Source organism: Oryzias melastigma, linkage group LG8, assembly GCF_002922805.2.
Source record: "Oryzias melastigma strain HK-1 linkage group LG8, ASM292280v2, whole genome shotgun sequence".
NCBI classification, from domain to species: domain Eukaryota; kingdom Metazoa; phylum Chordata; class Actinopteri; order Beloniformes; family Adrianichthyidae; genus Oryzias; species Oryzias melastigma.
Genome location: NC_050519.1, coordinates 21,427,638 through 21,444,439, shown reverse-complemented (window position 1 = coordinate 21,444,439; position 16,802 = coordinate 21,427,638). Strand labels below are relative to the sequence as shown.

Below are 16,802 nucleotides of genomic sequence, written 5' to 3'. Positions count from 1 at the left end.
TAACTCTTTGATTGTTTAATTAACATACGTAAGGGAAAAGCGAAGAAAAGCAGCTTCACACTAGGGCTGCCATGATTAGTCGACTAATTGACGACTAATCGACCATTTAAATAGTCGACGACTAATTTAATAGTCGATTAGTTCACACTTTATATTATATGGAGTCAGAGTGTAGTGAAGTTAAAAGTTGTAATGGCATTTTGCTAGCTTTTTGGACTATTTTGGCATTTATTAAGGTTTTTTTAGGCTATTGTGAAACTTAGCTAATATTTTAGCCTCAAGCTAGCTATTTTGGCTAATTATTGCTTTTTTTATTTTTAGCCTATTTTGGAGTTACAGTGGTTGTTTCATTTCATGTCGGGTTTGAAAGCTCCAGTATTAAAGGGTTAACTCAAAAGACTGTGGCTATGTCCGAATTCCCCCTTACTCACTTTACAGTGCGTTTGCCATTTTATAGTGATGTCCTATCTACTAATTCTAAAATCAAGTGCACTACAAATTTTCCAGAAGTCTTTGCAAAAAACTAGCGTGCACCGATGCTCACTACAGATATAGACCACAATGCATTGCAGTTGAACAATTTTTGCAAAAAAAAAAAAAAAAAAGTGTTTAAATGTAATTTTTTAACAAACCATCCACATTTATATCATCAGAACACAGTTGAGTCACAAATAGATGTCATAAAATGTTTGTATTGATTCACTTTTTACTTTCTGAAATCAGTGATGTCATATTCAGCATTTAGTTAAGCAAAAGAAAAAGTAGTGAGCACGGTGTATGGATTCCTTTTAAAATTTAGGGCACTATATAGTTATTTAGCAGTTAGGGATTATGGTGGGAATTTGGACATAGCCTTTCCCACAAATCTTTCTTCTTTCCATTTTTGGGTGAGTGTAAAACCAGTAAACAGGCTGAACACTTCCTCCTGCTGGTCGGAGGCTGTACTACAGTAGCATTCATCCGGGGCTGGATTGTTTTGGGCAATAGGACCCATAAGGGAGTTGAATTATACAAAAATAACTGAATCATAAACAACGTTTTAAGCTTCTTTTAACAATAAAACAGAAACTAAACATATTTGATCTCACGGCAAGAGCTACGGAGGTTTGGGACCGGGAAGGAGCCCAAAGCATGCATGTATGGGGGATTTGTTTCTTTTTGTGAGGAGGATTTTTAGGGGTGTGACCACCATGCCTTTGGTGAACCTCGCCCCTTACCTGAGGGCCACTTAACTTATCGACTGGACTCTCCACGCAGGGCAGGGAGACCATTGGGACTCCCAGGACTGACTCGGGGTGCTGTGCTGGCAGTGGGGGGGTACAGGGCTGCAGCTGTCTGAAGTTGTTAATTACACAGGTGACCTGCAGGCAGAGAGGTTCAAAATGAGCAAGAAGGAAGAAAAAAAAATATATATATATTTTAAATAACCTTAAAAAATGTTTTCTCCAGAAAAGAAACTGCCTATGGACTTAAAAAAAAAACATATTTAGCGGTTAAATTTAAATTCCTTTCAGATTTAAGACAGAGGCTTTTTAATCAATCAGCTGACCGGTCAGTGCAGGCGAGATCTGCTGCAACAAAATAAAGTGCGTTTTCTGGAAAATGTAATTTTATAAAGTGCAATTATGAGCCCTTCAACAAGATGGATTGTTTTAATTCACTGGGAGAGACCTGTTTTTCTATGTTTTAATGTGAGCCACAAACTAACTTCAGGATTGGAAGTTAAATGTTGTTTGATCAAACTACTTGTGTTTCATTCGGCAGCGTTTTGATAGTAATATTTCAACTAAAAACATATTTTGTTTTTTGCAAACGCGGTTCATGCTGAGAGACCATCAAATATGGAACAGAAGTATTTTTAACTGGTTTTGCTTTAAAGGGAGGACAGTTTCTCTTTGATTTAGATTCAGCAGTTTTCAATTACATGCGGATTCCTTTTAAAAAGTAAGAGGAAAAAAAAGGTTATTTTTATTTGCTTAAGAAAAAATATTTTTAAATCAATAAAGTTTTCTCAATAAAATGACAAACTCCTAACAAACTAATTAAATAAAAACTTCTTTAAAGAGAAAAACTTAGATTTTAAGAACCAATCCTACATTAAATTTTTTGGACTGTTACTTTTTTCTTTTACAGTGAGGCCGCAGCCTTATAAATGTTTGACATGATCATTTCTAACAACATTTATGCACAGTTATACACATGTATTGATGGATCCTTCTCTTCATGGTATGTACAAAAGTGAGGATCATTACATACTTAAAATAATTACTAAAATGTCTCACTTTCTGAAATAAAAAGTAATTATTGAGTTCTTTAAATATTTGTCCAGGTTCTAAAATAACCTCCTGAATTATTCTGTATTGTTAAAGTTCTTCATTCTGCTCTGAGCTTTTTCCTCTAATGTAAAGTCTTCTATTTATTGCTCTAAAATTTCAATGTGTTCTTTGTCATCACTGAAGAATGTATATTATTCTGGTTACAGCTAAGGGTTTAGCAGATCTGAGTTCTGTCTCTGTCTAATTGCTGGATTCATAGTTTTGAGATTTGGGACACTAGTTTGATCTGAAGTGTTCTATTTCATGTCTGTTCTTTTTGATTAGTGTTCTCTATAAACCAGTTAAAATTTATTATTTGATTCGTTTGAAAGATTTAACAAATAGAAAATTTTTCTTGAAAAACAGGGAATTTAAAAAAATGCCCTAAGATTAAAACATCAAATTAAAACTTGGATTATATCAAAATCATATTTATTGCCACTATTGATGTTAAAATTTTAACTTACATTTTAACAATGAACTAAAGCTTTTTTTTTTTTACCTCTTATAATTAAAGAATAATCCGATTATTGTAACATCCCTGCTGTTAAGCTTAGTTTGTGTATTTTCCAGTGGTGTACCGTCAGGCCCTGCAAAGCCTTTGGTGAAGCCCTAAAATCATCTGAAAAGAAGAATTTAAATAAGAGAGAAATGTTTATATATAAACATATATATATATTTGTCTAAAATATACTTTGGATCATTCCAACTGTTCTGTCCGTCTCTCTCCTGGCTGCGCTGCTGTCAGACTGTTTAGTTCACATGAAAGTTTCTAACCAATCAGGTTTCAGCCTTCACTTGTTGCTAGGTTCATGAATATCTGCCTCAGTTAGTGCTTCCATCCTTTCTTCCAGTGTTTGCAGTGGCTTTCCATAAAAAACCATTGCTGATTAAACCATAGCCATATATGGATTAAACGCACATACATTGATTCAACCAATCAGAGTTTGAGTTAGTCTCCGTAGCTTCATGAGGACGGAAGATGACATAATCCGCTCTGATTGGATAAAGCGTGCGCTACCAAAAGCTGACTTCGTCTGTTCTTCAGGCTGTAGCGGGTCTCGGTTTTTGTTTGAATTACTCGCTGTTTTACAGTTAACAATAGGTGGACGATAAGATGGACTTTTCTGGGAAAATTGGACATCGTCAAATGGTAAATGGCGTATACTTGTATAGCGCTTTCTACCCTCCTTCGAGGGCCCAAAGCGCTTCACAGTCACAGACCCATTCACCCATTCACACACACATTCACACACTGGTGGTGGCTCCGCTGCTGAACAATGGCGCCAACCTCCCACCAGAGGCAACTCGGGGTTCAGTGTCTTGCCCAAGGACACTTCGACACATGGGTGGGCAAGGCGGGAGTTGAACCCGCTCACTTCTGATCAGGAGTCGACCGCCCTACCACTGCACCACGGCCGCTGGCGAACCCTGAAGCTGGCGAGTCTGTCTCTACATGAAAAGGATTTGTTCACCACTTTCAACCTTCCAGCAGTTCTGTTTGGCCATGTAACAGAGTTTTGTCACAATGATAAGCAGTAAAGGGGCCCGAATGAGAACTTCCACGCTGCCACTGAACGCACCACGGCTGCTCTGAACACTGTCATTATTTCAGACAATATCATTTCACAGACAAAAGCTGGTTTCAAGACCTGGAAAAACTAGTGTTTATCACCGTCATCAATCCTCAGAGATTTTGGAAACTCCAGGAAAAACTTCATGGATCCCTCTCCAACTTAGCACCGCGCTCGGATCTGTCATTTTGTAACTCTGAAACATTTGCTTTTTCTTATGCACACTTTCATTGGTTCATTAAATACTTTTAACTCTGTGATAAGTTTTGGTTTGTGAGCCAAGTAATAGCAGAAAACTTTCTGGCCGTCCACATCTTTTGGTTCTAAACCATGTGTCAAGGCCCGGGGGCCGGATCCGGCCCTCCAGATAATTCTATCCGGCCCTCCAGATCATTTTATTTTATTTTTATTAATGGCCCGATGTTATCTTCTAACTTGTATAATTTTGACAAAATATATTTTTATGAAGAGCAAAATATTGAAAGTTATTTAAGGTTTATGCTGATTTACTCTGGAATAATATTAATGCCATTTTATTTTTTATAAATATGTTAAAAAGTTACAGTTTGAAAACTTTGAAAATTAGCATTCTGATAACTTTTTGGACTATTTTGGCATTTCCTAAGACTCTTTTAAGCTGTTTTGGAGTTTAGCTAATATTTCAGGTACATGCTAGCTGTTTTGGCTAATTTAGGCTTTTTTCAGTTTTTTGGCTATTTTGGAGTTTTGCTAATAGTTCAGCTTAAATCCTTGTTGTTTTAGTTTTTAGGTTAATTTGACATTTAGCTAATATTTTAACTGGCTATTAACTTCAGCGTTTTCAGTTATCATCTTCAGCGTTTTAAACTATCAATTTCAGTGATTTCAGCTATCAGCACTAGCATCTTTAGTGGCTGAATTCAGCTTACATCATTCACACTAGCATTATTGTAGGTGATAGTATATATTAGTTCATAATTATGTCAAAAAGTTACAGTTTTAAAGTTTTATAAATGTGGTTTTAGAGTATTCAATAAATGTTTATCCTGTTTGGCCCGCGACATAAGGTGTGTTTTGGATTTTGGCCCCTTGTGTGATTGAGTTTGACACCCCTGATCTAAACAAAGATTCTAATTTTTATTTTGCTTTGAAATTTCCTCGCATCGTTGTATTCATTCTAAAAGCTATTTGACCTTTCATTTAGTCTTTGATTCAATGTGTGTGAACCAAATGATGGAGAATGAAACATCGCCTCTCTTCACTGCTCTTCTCGACCCACCCTCCTTACCAGGAACACAGCTATGGCTCCCCCCGTGAAGAACCCTGCGAGGACGTCAGACCAGTGGTTGCGATACTCTGCGACTCTCACCACACCCACCAGCATGGCCAGGCAGAGCAGGGTCAGGCTGATGGTGGGCTTTGTGAGGCGTGTGCCTTTGGTCCTGAAGACTAGAGTCACGTACATCTGCAGACGAATACACAGACATGGGGGGGGGACACAGGAAGCTACATGAAGCACTGGATACACATCCAGCTGTTCCAGGTGTCAAACCTTTCATCTCAGTTTGACATGACCTAAAGCAGATGCATGAAATTTAGCAAAGTGGTTTCTTCGATCTCTGATCTATAGAAATGCTCGTATGTGTACACAGAAAAAAGCGGATTAGAGAGGAACAAAGACAGCTCCAACCTACCACTGTGTACAGGGCAGAGTACACACTGAGCGCCGCGTCCTTACACGGGAAGGATTTACGTGCAGACATGACGATCAGCGGGTTGCCCGTGCAGGCCCGCCGCTCTGTGATGTACTGCATAGTCGACTGGCAGCCCAGCGCTGTGTAGTTCGGTCTGCAGGCGGACAGGAAGTGAGGCGTCTGGTTTCCTGTCACCACTTGGCCAGCATTAGAGAAAATGGTGGTGGTGAACAAGCCGAAGGCATAGACACCTGAGAGTGAAGATGAGAGGAAGGAGACAGGACACAAAATGGTGACGCAACGTTCTTTTTTTGTTTTTAATTTCAAGCAGAGGAAAAAAAATACAAAGTGTTTGCATGACTTCCATTTCACGTTAACAGGTGAGGCATGACTTTCCACCCAAAATAGCGCTAACACATTATTAGCAGCAGAGGTGTCACTTCTGCTCATTCAGCTCAAGATGCTCACTTTCAAGCTGTTTAATATTCATGACAGTCTCTCTGGCAGGAAACCAAACATCCAGCCTCAAAGATTACAACCCGCTTCATCCTCCAGTTCACACAGGCCGGTTTCACTCACGCAGAACAGAATCTTTGAAGATTTTTTTTCCCTTTGTTGTCTTATTGAACTATTCTTGATAGAAGCATATACCGAGATAAAGGATTTTACTTTACAAAAGGGACGGATCTAAAAGGCTCACCCAGGAAGCGGACTATGCGTCTCAGCAGGGGGTAGAAGTAGCAGCAGTCTGCAGTGACGATGGTCTTCTCCTGGGTTCCCTCTGCCTTGGTGAAGAAAGCACACAGCTCTCCAACGAGAATCTGGGAAAGAAAGAACAGCAGCAAACGTTCTGAGCAACAAATGTTTGGATTTTTTTTTTTAATAATTGAGCTTGTATTGATAAAATTATAAATTCTTATGTTAAAATGGTAACATGCCTTAGGTCAGAAAAGACTGACGAGAAAGAAAAAAAATGAACTTCTGTATAAATGTGTGTGAGGCCCTGCAACAGACTTATTTTCAAATGGCATTTTCAAAAGAGGAATACACAGAAATGCAATTTTTATTTTCTTAATACACTTCTACTGAAAAAAAGAAATAACGCTAAGAACATGTTAAAGACAGAACAAACACGGTTTTCATTGGAGTGGATCTTTACGGTAAAGGAAACATCAATTCACAGTTCTAAATGATTTCTGCTAAAGTCAGATGTGTAACAACCGCAAAACATGCTGCATGTTGATTCACATTTCTCTGCAAGTACATATTTTTAGGTTTTCATGTTGAGCAAGTTTCAATTTTCCCAACAATCCATTGTGTACAACTTGTTCCATTTTTCCTGACTTGCAGTTCATCATCATTCCACTAGGGGCAGTAGAAGAGCTTACTGGTCATTTAAAAATGGCTGCTTTCATGAAATCTCAAAAACACTTTTGACAGGGAAAATTTTACTTTTTTTCAAAGCTTCATGGTGAGAGTAACTCATCTATTGTAATTCCTGTTTTTGATGATTACTTGCTTTGCATTCTTGTTGAAAGAATGCAACCTTTATTTATAATGATTTATTTATTATAATGTTACACCGTGTTAAAAATGTGTGGACCAAATTTGAGACAGCGGGTAAATAAGGAGCTTTTTTCCTAACAATCATGTCAGCATTTTGGCATCTTAAACTAATGTGAGCAAAAATGTAACTGATACAATCTATATCTCATACATAAAAAATATTGCAATTTTATGTGGATTCGATCAGGGCTGCCACAATTAATCGACCATTAAAATAGTCTACCACTAATTTAATAGTCGATTAGTCATTACCTTATAATATTTGGAATCAGAGTGTAGTAAAGTTGAAAGTTATACTGGCATTCTGCTAGCTTTTTGGACTATTTTGACATTTATTAAGGTTTAGCAAATATTTCATCTGCATGCTAGCCATTTTGGCTAACCTAGGCTTTTTTTAGTTTTTTTGGCTGTTTTGGAATTTAGCTAATATTTCAGCAAGATGCTAGCTGTTTTGGCAAACTTAGGCTTTTTTTTGTTTTTGTTTTTTAGACTATTTTGGAGTTAAGCTAATATTTCGCCTACATGTTAGCTGTTTTGGCTAATCTATGATTTTTTCTCTATTTTGTTTAGGCTAACTTCAGTGTTTTCAGATCTTAGCTTTTACAATTTAAGCAATCAACTTCAGCGTATTTAGCTATCAATTTTAGCATCTTCAGCCATCAGCACTAGCATCTTCAGCGGCCAAATTCAGCTTACAGCACTCACACTAGCTTTATCAGAGGTAATGTTATATATCTAGTTTTTAGTTAGTTTAAAGCTAATGATAGTTGATATGTTTGTTTTACATCCACATTGTGTATGTCCTGATTAGTCGACTATTTTTAAAAAATAATTGGTGATTAGTCGACAATTAAAATAATCGTTGGTGGCAGCCCTTTGTTCGACTACAGTGCTTAAAAAACAAAAACTTTCAAAAAAAACTAAATTTTTTCTCAGGTCTTTGGCGTAGAGGGCTTTACAAACTAAAAAGCTTTAAAAAGTTTCCATGAAGTCAGCCCTGAAAACAGCTGAAACTATAGGGAATAAAACAACACTTTAAGAATCATCCTGAGAAAACATTAGCCAAACATGCATTACTCCGTAAGTTCCACCTTTTTAATAAAGCGTGCTGGCTCCCCGGCTGTGGGAGATGGATTTTCTGAGCTGGGTGTGACGAAAATAACAGCCATCACAGAGATGTGCTCTGGCTTTCCTTGCTCATTTTGTGATGAGTTTCGGGCGCTGAGTTCAGTCCGATGGCTGTGTTTAATTTGCTCGGTACGTGTCTGAGCAGTGGTGCCACCTCAGGCCGGTGATCACTTAATGGGCTGAGACCGTGAGGCTCATCTATACGAGAGCTGACAGCTCTCAGATATGCTGGCCTGCACTAAAACCAAGCTCTCTTGATAAATGCCTCTCACAGCAGAGAAATACTTCATCTTTAAAATCATCCTGACAATTTAAACGTCCTCCTGTGACCATAATGGATCCCACTTTATCAGCGGGCTGTTACTCGGCGCCACCATCCCCATCCCTCCTCCACACTTTTCATAACTCCACATTCATCCTCCAAACTGCCGGTGTCAGGAGCACTGATGAAGCCTGTGGCGTGGGAGCCGAACGGAATGAAACGGCTAACTAGATCAACCGAGTGACCCGGTTCCAGTCAGATTTTGTGGTTCCAAGCACTTTCAAGATGCTCCAGCCAAGTCAAGCACTGACAGCATGTAAGAGGGCAGCAGGGCTGTGAAATGAGTGCCCAGCCATTAAAACCACAAAACCCCACTGGGTGTTCCATGGCAACCTTCTGAACACTGATGTGAGCAAGAAATCAAAGCTGAGGAGGTTTTAATCAGTGGCTTCAGATCAGATACATTAGGAGTCGTATTGCACAGCGAGGGGTTGTGGAGCAATTAAAATACAGTTTAATGGCTGTTTCCATGGGGACGGCTGGTCTGTGGAACAATGGAGCCGGGATACGGATAACAAGGTGGTGTCACACTGGGTCAAGCATTACACGGTGCTGTGTGGTCTCCCTGTGAGATGTTTTTGTTTACCTGCTCCACGTATGCTGAAAGATTCATTATATATGCGTTCACATTATTGTTTACCTGACAGAACTTCTGCTCTGGGTCCTGAATCTTCCACACAAATTCACTGCGTTTGCATTTATGATAGGGAATCGAACTAAAAAGCAAGAGTGGAAAATGTGACATTTTACCTACAGAGAAGCTACACTGTAGCATAGTGCTGAACACTCTTGCTCCACAACATGAAGATTAAAATTCCGGCTGCATCCTTTAAATAGTCTAAATTGCCATTAGGTGTGAAAGTAGGGATAGGCCCCAGCAACCCCAAAGGAAATAAGAGAGTTTTAAAAATGGGAAGTTTAGAAATTTTACAACAGCCAGTGTTTGTTCCTGAAATGAGTTTCAGTTTTGTTGTATATGTTTAATTATCATCCTGAACTCACCAAAAATATAAGTTTTCTGTTGTAAGTGATTAGTGCTGCAGAGGAAGGATCTGTGTCTTTGTTTTACCAGTCCTGGACGGCAAGGACCAGTTCTTTTTTCTTGCTGTGCCTTTGGACAAAAGGTTTGCCCCCGCCACAAACTATACTTTTCACAGACCTAGTACCAAGAGAAAATGAATTTTTGCCTTAATAAACGACCCCCTCCAAAACATAACGACATCACAGCAGGCAAAACCAACAAAAAAATGAATGCGGCTAAAATCTCTTTTGAGTCGTATAAAAAGATGTCAAAATTTATTTAGGGGACCAAAACACGGGGATATCCAAAGGTAGTTTTACCATGATTTTCTTAAGCCTTTCAGAGTGAACATATCCATATATACGATCATATATTACCTTTGGAATACTAAAAAACACATTATTTATGACATATTAGTTATTTTCGTGAGTTTTTTTCTACACTGAAGTAAAACGACTCGATTCCTAAAGCTCCGCCTGCCGCTGCATGTGGGTGCCGCCCATTTCATGACATCATCCTAGAGCCTTTAGCAGCATGTTGTTGTCGTTTCTCCCACAAAAAGCAAATAACATCCAAACTTCTTCATAGATGAATGTACAAAACATATATCTGCCTTTAGTAGCCCTGGCCATCACTATAGTGGTTCACAACACAAATACACTCGGCGACTGCACAACTGTGCCCGGGGGGCGGGTCCTTAAAGGACCCCTGCATTTGAAGTAACGAACACTTGTTTGAGCTGAAGACAGGACACAAGTGGAGGATATACAATTCTGCACCTAAAATGGAAGTTTTTTTGCTGATCACCGCTAGCTATGTGGAGAAATTGGGTGTTGGTGTTAGACTGAGGGCGGAGCTGGCAGAGCAGACTCTTCCTGAAAGGGGCGGTTCTCACTTTATGACATCAGATCGTGAGGATCTGCTCATTTTGTGGGTATGGGAGTGGCTGGTATTTAGCAGGTTTTCAGAGGATTGCTGAGAAATCCTTGAACGGATCAAAACACCGCTTGGGGTTCTTTATAGTGAGGAATGAACAGTATAACACATTAAAAGCTCAAAAAGCTGCTTTTTAATGGTATGGCCACTTTAAGATTAGGGACGGGATGGCCCCAAGACCCACGGTTTGGATTTCATTTGTGACATAGTATGACCTTTCACTTTTTCCCCAATATGGGAAAAGAAAAATTGAAAAAAAAGGATTGTTTGAGCAATCTTCACAAAATGCAACTCACACCACCAGCTTAGGTTTACTACAACAACCAAAACTGACCTTTGATCTCTGGAAGAAGTCGCCATCTTGAATTAAAAAAAAAAAGCACCTTCTACATATTTAAACTCCTTCTGTAGGGATTTCAAGGTATTGGCTCTTAATTCCTCCAGCATCATCGGGAAGGTACTTGGAAAAAATGTTAGAAATCAAAATTGTAGATTTTTAACAGCGTTAGCTTAGCAAGCTTGGAAAAGTTACATTCCCCTGTGGCCTGCACATTTCTTTTTCCTGGGATTTGGCAAAAGTTTAATACGTATAGCTGAGCAAAACAATACAAAGTACAGTATGAACATATTAGAAACGTGATTAACAAAAAAAACTTTGCTGCCAAGGAAATTGAAAAGTTTTGCATTTACAGATTTTTCTAAAAATTATATTGACCTTCCTTTTGGTTCCTGAAACTACAAAGTTTGTGTTCATTGTCTGATCTTGTCACTGTGTTGCTTTTAGTTTCAGGTTTTGTCTTATTTTGATTAAGTTTTGAGAGTTTATGGTGGTGTTGGGAAAGGTTTGAGTGCCTGTTTTTTGTTCTGCTGCATTTGGATCCTTCAGAACCGAGTCATCACCTTGTTGACTATATAGATAAGGTCTGGGATCCAAGCAAAACATTTTCAAACAGACAGATGGATTGTTGTTTCATTATTTTAATCACAAGACAAAAAGAGAAATTATTCATAACTCTGAATATAGTTTGAGTGGAAATTTTAGCATCACAAAAACCAGAAGCTGTAAATTTTGATATTCAGTTCAATTTGAAGCCAGATAGAGAACTAATCTGACAAAAGCCCCAGTGGTAAACCTTTCTGATTGAAAAAGAAATCTGTAAATTGTACATCTGTAGTTTTCCCTCAGAAAGAACTCGTTAGATTTGGTGGAAATGTTGGAAGCAGAACTGCTAAAGGAAATAGTCATCCACTGATGAAATCCATCCCAGAATGCACTATTTCACCCAAACTGTGGTCCTCTCTTCTCAGCTTCAGCCTGCTCTCTGTCTGCGCCCCACCTCTCTGCTTTCTGATGATGAAGCTGCCAGTGCAGGTTAGAGGCAGCAGAATTAAAGCGTGTTATATTAAAATGACTGTTGAAGCCAACCTGGAAACCAACAACAACCCCTGCGTGAACATGTTAACAGGACTGCACGAGGGCCGGTGAGGGCGTGCATGACTGTCCGTGCACACTCGGATGCATCATTTATTTGTGGAACAAGAGAGAGGAGAGAAGAATGAAACATTAATGCAGACGCCGGTTGAGCTTAATTCACCGTGTCACGACTGCAGCGCCCGTATCTATCCGCGTGCAGAAGCCGGGCGACTCTGCTCTGCTGTGTGGAAGTAATTACATCTCAATTTGTGTCGCTGGGTATTGGTCAGATATCAAAGCGCGCTCAGGCTGGAGCTTTTTTATGAATCTCACAACAAAATAAGCAAGGCTGTTCTCCCCACAGCACTGAAAGAGATGTTGGAGCTCCAAGAAATTGAGAGAAAAAAAGCTACATTTGTACTTCAAGATATTATAAAACGCATTTGGACTTTAGGAAAATACGGAAGCTGATTAATTTCTAAATTAACGGGTTTCCTCCAGCCTGAAAAAAAAGACACAAAATTCTTCAAATAAACATAGGGAAGGGAGAACAAACAGCCGTCTGTTTTGTCATCACCAGGAGGGTCGTCATTAAAGCTGAAAGGAATAAATCACGTCAGATTGTGCCTCTGAGTGTTCGTCTGTGCAAATATTTGACCTAGATCCTTCTGTGTTGATGATAAACGATGCAATAATCAGTCAAAGACAAGCTTCAGTCATTTGCAAATGTCAGCACTTCCAGCTTTGTTTTTCTGTTGGTGTAAATTACAGCAACTATCACCCGTTTGAAGTGGGTTGGAGGTACAAAGAGGGCCTTTTTTCATTCAGGAGCTGATAATCAGGAGATGATTCTGAGCTGATGGTTTGCAGGTGTGCAGAACTCTAACTCTCTAAAAGCTGCTTTGTTGATAGTTCGCTGCTCTTGAGTCTGTTAACATGATAGGAGAAAGACCGGAGCATAAGCTTGCATAAATTCACACAATAGCCTAAAGACAGGGGTGCTCATTCCTTAATCAAAATCAACTGATTGTGAAGGACATGTAGGTAGACTGCAAGCCATAAAAAAAACAAAAAATGTATGTATATATATATATGACTATGAGTGCATATATGTATACATAGACAAAAAAATCTGTCAGTAAATAATCACCCTCATCCTGAAGTACGTCACTTGATTGACATGCAGAAAGGTCAATCGAACATCCTCTGATACTTACGTCACTGTACATGCATGTTTAACTACATTGAGCGCACATTCCTCCCGCCATAGAAAAAAAGCCTTGCACTGCCGCGCTAAGCGCCGAGTCCCTAATGGAGGACCACTCTGGCACGTGGGAGCATTTCTTTAGACCTGGGCTGGCCTGTGGGCTTCCTAGATTGGAAGCAAGACTGAGACGCCGTCCTTCCATGACGCCTGCTGTCGGGGACGCAGTCCCTGCCTGGGGGATTTTAGCTCATTCAGGCAGCAGTCTAAAGCTATCTCCTCTCAGAGGACATAGATTTATATATGTATATATATATATATATATATGTATATATATATATATAGATATATATATATATATAAATAGATAGATATATATACATACATACAGGCATGACATTGTATATTGACATTGTGCTGATTTATTGCAGTTTTATTGATTGGACTATGTGTCTGAAATAAATTGCATTTATATATATATATATATATATATAAATGCAATTTATGTGCAAAGCGGCGCAGAGCGTAGGCCGCTTCCATTCGGCCCCCTTGTTAACCTATGGTCCTCTGCGGCCGGCTCGCACAGTGCCCTGATCTTCTCGGCGTTTGGTCTGTTTTTTGCGCAAGCCACGAGCGATCCGCGTCAATCCCGGCAGAAAGTTACGCCAAGAACCATGAGAAAATAATGTCAATATAATATATTCATTCATTCATTCATTCATCTTCCTGACCGCTTCTTCCCTTTCGGGGTCGCGGGGGTGCTGGAGCCTATCCCGGCTACTGATGGGCGAAGGCGGGGTACACCCTGGACAGGTCACCAGTCTGTCGCAGGGCCTCAATCGCACACACATCCACTCTCACATTCACACCTAGGGGCAATTTAGAGTCACCAATTAACCTATGAGGCATGTTTTTGGACGGTGGGAGGAAGCCGGAGTCCCCGGTGAAAACCCACGCATGCACGGGGAGAACATGCAAACTCCACACAGAAAGGTCCCAGCTGGGACTTGAACCGGGGCCTTCTCGCTGTGAGGCAAGAGCGCCAACCACTGCGCCACCGTGCACGAGGGTCGGTGAGGGTGTGCATGACTGTCCCTATATATATATATATTTCTCAATATAACCACATTTTCACAACTAAATACAGCTATCGACAAATATAATTATATTTTTGTATCTAAACAGACTGCAGAGATGAAAATACTGTAAACACGCAAACAACGCACAACACAAAAAAACAAACGGACACACACACACAGACCATGAGACACACGGATACACACAGAAGCGCCGTCAAAAATACGCATCTGGTATGCACCGCTTCGCTTCCGGTGTGAACCCGGCATAAGGCTCGTTCGGCCATGAAAATGAAGTGCACAAATATTAAGCGAATGAGAAGTTTACTGCTAAAGTATTTGTAAGGATAATGCAACAACGGGTTTAAACTCCAATGCGTCTTTGCTATGATTTGCGTCGGAAGTCCGACTCACGACCATCAGTTAATTTATATTAGCTCCTCATTTACATAGTTTCTGTTGCTCCTCCAGTCCGTCTCCCCTCCCCCGTGCTACTGGAGGAGTGATTTGTCCTGTCCTTCCAGTGTCAAGTAGTTTTTCCTGCTCTTTCCTTCCTCAGTAAATTTATTTTAAAATGCATTTACATTTTTCTTGTAAAATGCATTTTTTGTGTCATAGATGTTGTTATGTTTTTGTACTTCCTAAATGAAACTTTCGCTGTCCGTGGCAAAAATGGAGCAAACGATTTATCCATGGTGTTAGTGTGCAATGTCACATTTTTTTAATTTTTATTTTGACATACAACAGAGATTTGTATTTTCTAACCCGGACCATGCAGTTTCATGTTTATATGGCTTTTTACTCCAAAATCGACGTGTTGATGGACTGGAAATAGAACTGCATAAAGCTTGTGTTGTGTTACAGACGGATGGACATCAGAAGCAGACTTGACAGAGGAAATGTAAACATTAATGATCAATTAACAAACGATCTATTTTTTGTGGCCATGCACCACAGACGGACCTTCAAAAAAATGCCACAACAACATGTAAAAAACGCAATTTTCATCAAAGTGGATCTTTAATATAGAAAACTAGATAGTTGGTCGACATGATGGAAAGATGAAAGGTGTCTGTCTCACAATGAAGTCATATATAAACGAGCAGTGGAAGTTAGGCTGAAGTCAGAGGTGAGCCTTTGAGTGGAACCACAGATACAATATTTACTTTGAGGATGCTCCTGGAGAACAACGGAGAAGGTCAGAAGGAGCTGCATTGTAGATCTAGAGAAAGTCTAACAGAATATAATGAGAGGAGTTGTGGTTTGTATAAGAAAGTCTAGAGTGACGAAGAAGAAGGTTCGAGTTGTTCAGGACATGGATGAGAGCTGGAACACAGTGGTGAGATGTTCTGTGGGTTTGACCGAGGAGTTCGAGGTGAGTTTGAAAAAGGCATTCATAACTCAGATGAGGAGTCAAGACACAATAGAACAGCACGATACTACACAAGTACAATTCTGTCCTCACACACACAAACTGATGCATAGTTCCATTCAGCAACATGAGTTTTCACATCATTCGTACTATTAAGTCTGCTGGAAACCTGTGCAGACACCTCAAACACTTGTGTTACTCACTGCTCCCTCTTCAATCTTCTTACAGCATCTTTTATTTCTTCAACTCCGTGTTGCAGAATCACTAATCTTTTCTTCCCCCCCCTTTTCCTCGTTTCATTGTTTCTTTCCACACCAAAGGGGACAGACCATTATCCATTCTTTGTTTTTCTCCATCTATTTTTAAAGACTCCATTTCATGCTTTTTTCTCTCTGCTCTGTTGCTCTCTAAAATATGCATCAATGAGACTTGTAGTGGTTTTTACGTTTCACTGTTCCCCATCATCCAGTTTGTCTCCATCTCAGTACCTTTTAATGTCTTCTGCCGTTGGACACAACGTGATCCTTTAACCCCAAAGCTGGAACGATGGGAGAGAATTGTCTTCAAACCAGATGTTTTGTCAACAAGTTGATGAGGTAGATACAGAAAGAACAACTGATAAGAAAGCCAAAATCTATCCGAAACTTTACAAATCATTTAAAATATATTTTGAGAAGGTTTTAAGGCCAATTGCTTTAGTTTTAGCACTTCAGAATGTTAACAAGCTGCTCAAGTTGTTGAATGACCGTGTCAGATTTTGTAAAGTCAGGCTATTTTTCAACATTCTAGGTGTTAATGGCAAACGCACCTTCAAAACAAGCTATGAGAGAGCCCATTAAAGGACTCTAATGAACCAAAGTAATTACCAGCTCCCGATGTGGCACAGCCAGTTGGATTGATTTCTGAAAAATTTTGCATTTTATGGCACAAGAACCAAATTCAGCATGAATGTACCTTAGCGTCCCCTCCGTCAGAAAAGCACATTAGTAATGGAAAAAAATCTAAAATGGGGTCAATTGTTACAAAAACATTTAAAGTCAGTATGGGCTATTTATGCACAAAATAAGATTTATACATTTATATATATATATATGCATATTATATATACTTTTTAAATCTCAGATTTTCTTGTGGCTAATTCTGAAATAGGTAAATCCTTGCCAAATTTGGTTCTTGTACCACAGAATGCACCGATATTTTG

At 39.3% G+C, this 16,802-nt stretch overlaps 1 protein-coding gene across 5 annotated transcripts in view; it reads right to left on the bottom strand.

Moving 5' to 3' along the window:
- Nucleotides 1-16,802, bottom strand: part of plppr2a (phospholipid phosphatase related 2a) — a 71,865-nt gene that overhangs the window by 9,647 nt on the left and 45,416 nt on the right. For 3 of the 5 annotated variants that reach the window (XM_024271704.2, XM_024271708.2, XM_036213365.1), the window contains 4 exons: nt 6,263-6,383; nt 5,563-5,813; nt 5,157-5,333; nt 646-1,361 (listed from right to left, as the gene is read on the bottom strand). In XM_024271704.2, coding sequence (XP_024127472.1) covers nt 1,026-1,361; nt 5,157-5,333; nt 5,563-5,813; nt 6,263-6,383 — 885 coding nt within the window. In that variant the 3' untranslated portion in view covers nt 646-1,025. Of the gene's footprint in view, nt 1-645; nt 1,362-5,156; nt 5,334-5,562; nt 5,814-6,262; nt 6,384-16,802 lie in introns of those variants that run through there. The other 2 variants (XM_024271705.2, XM_024271707.2) reach the window with 1 other exon arrangement.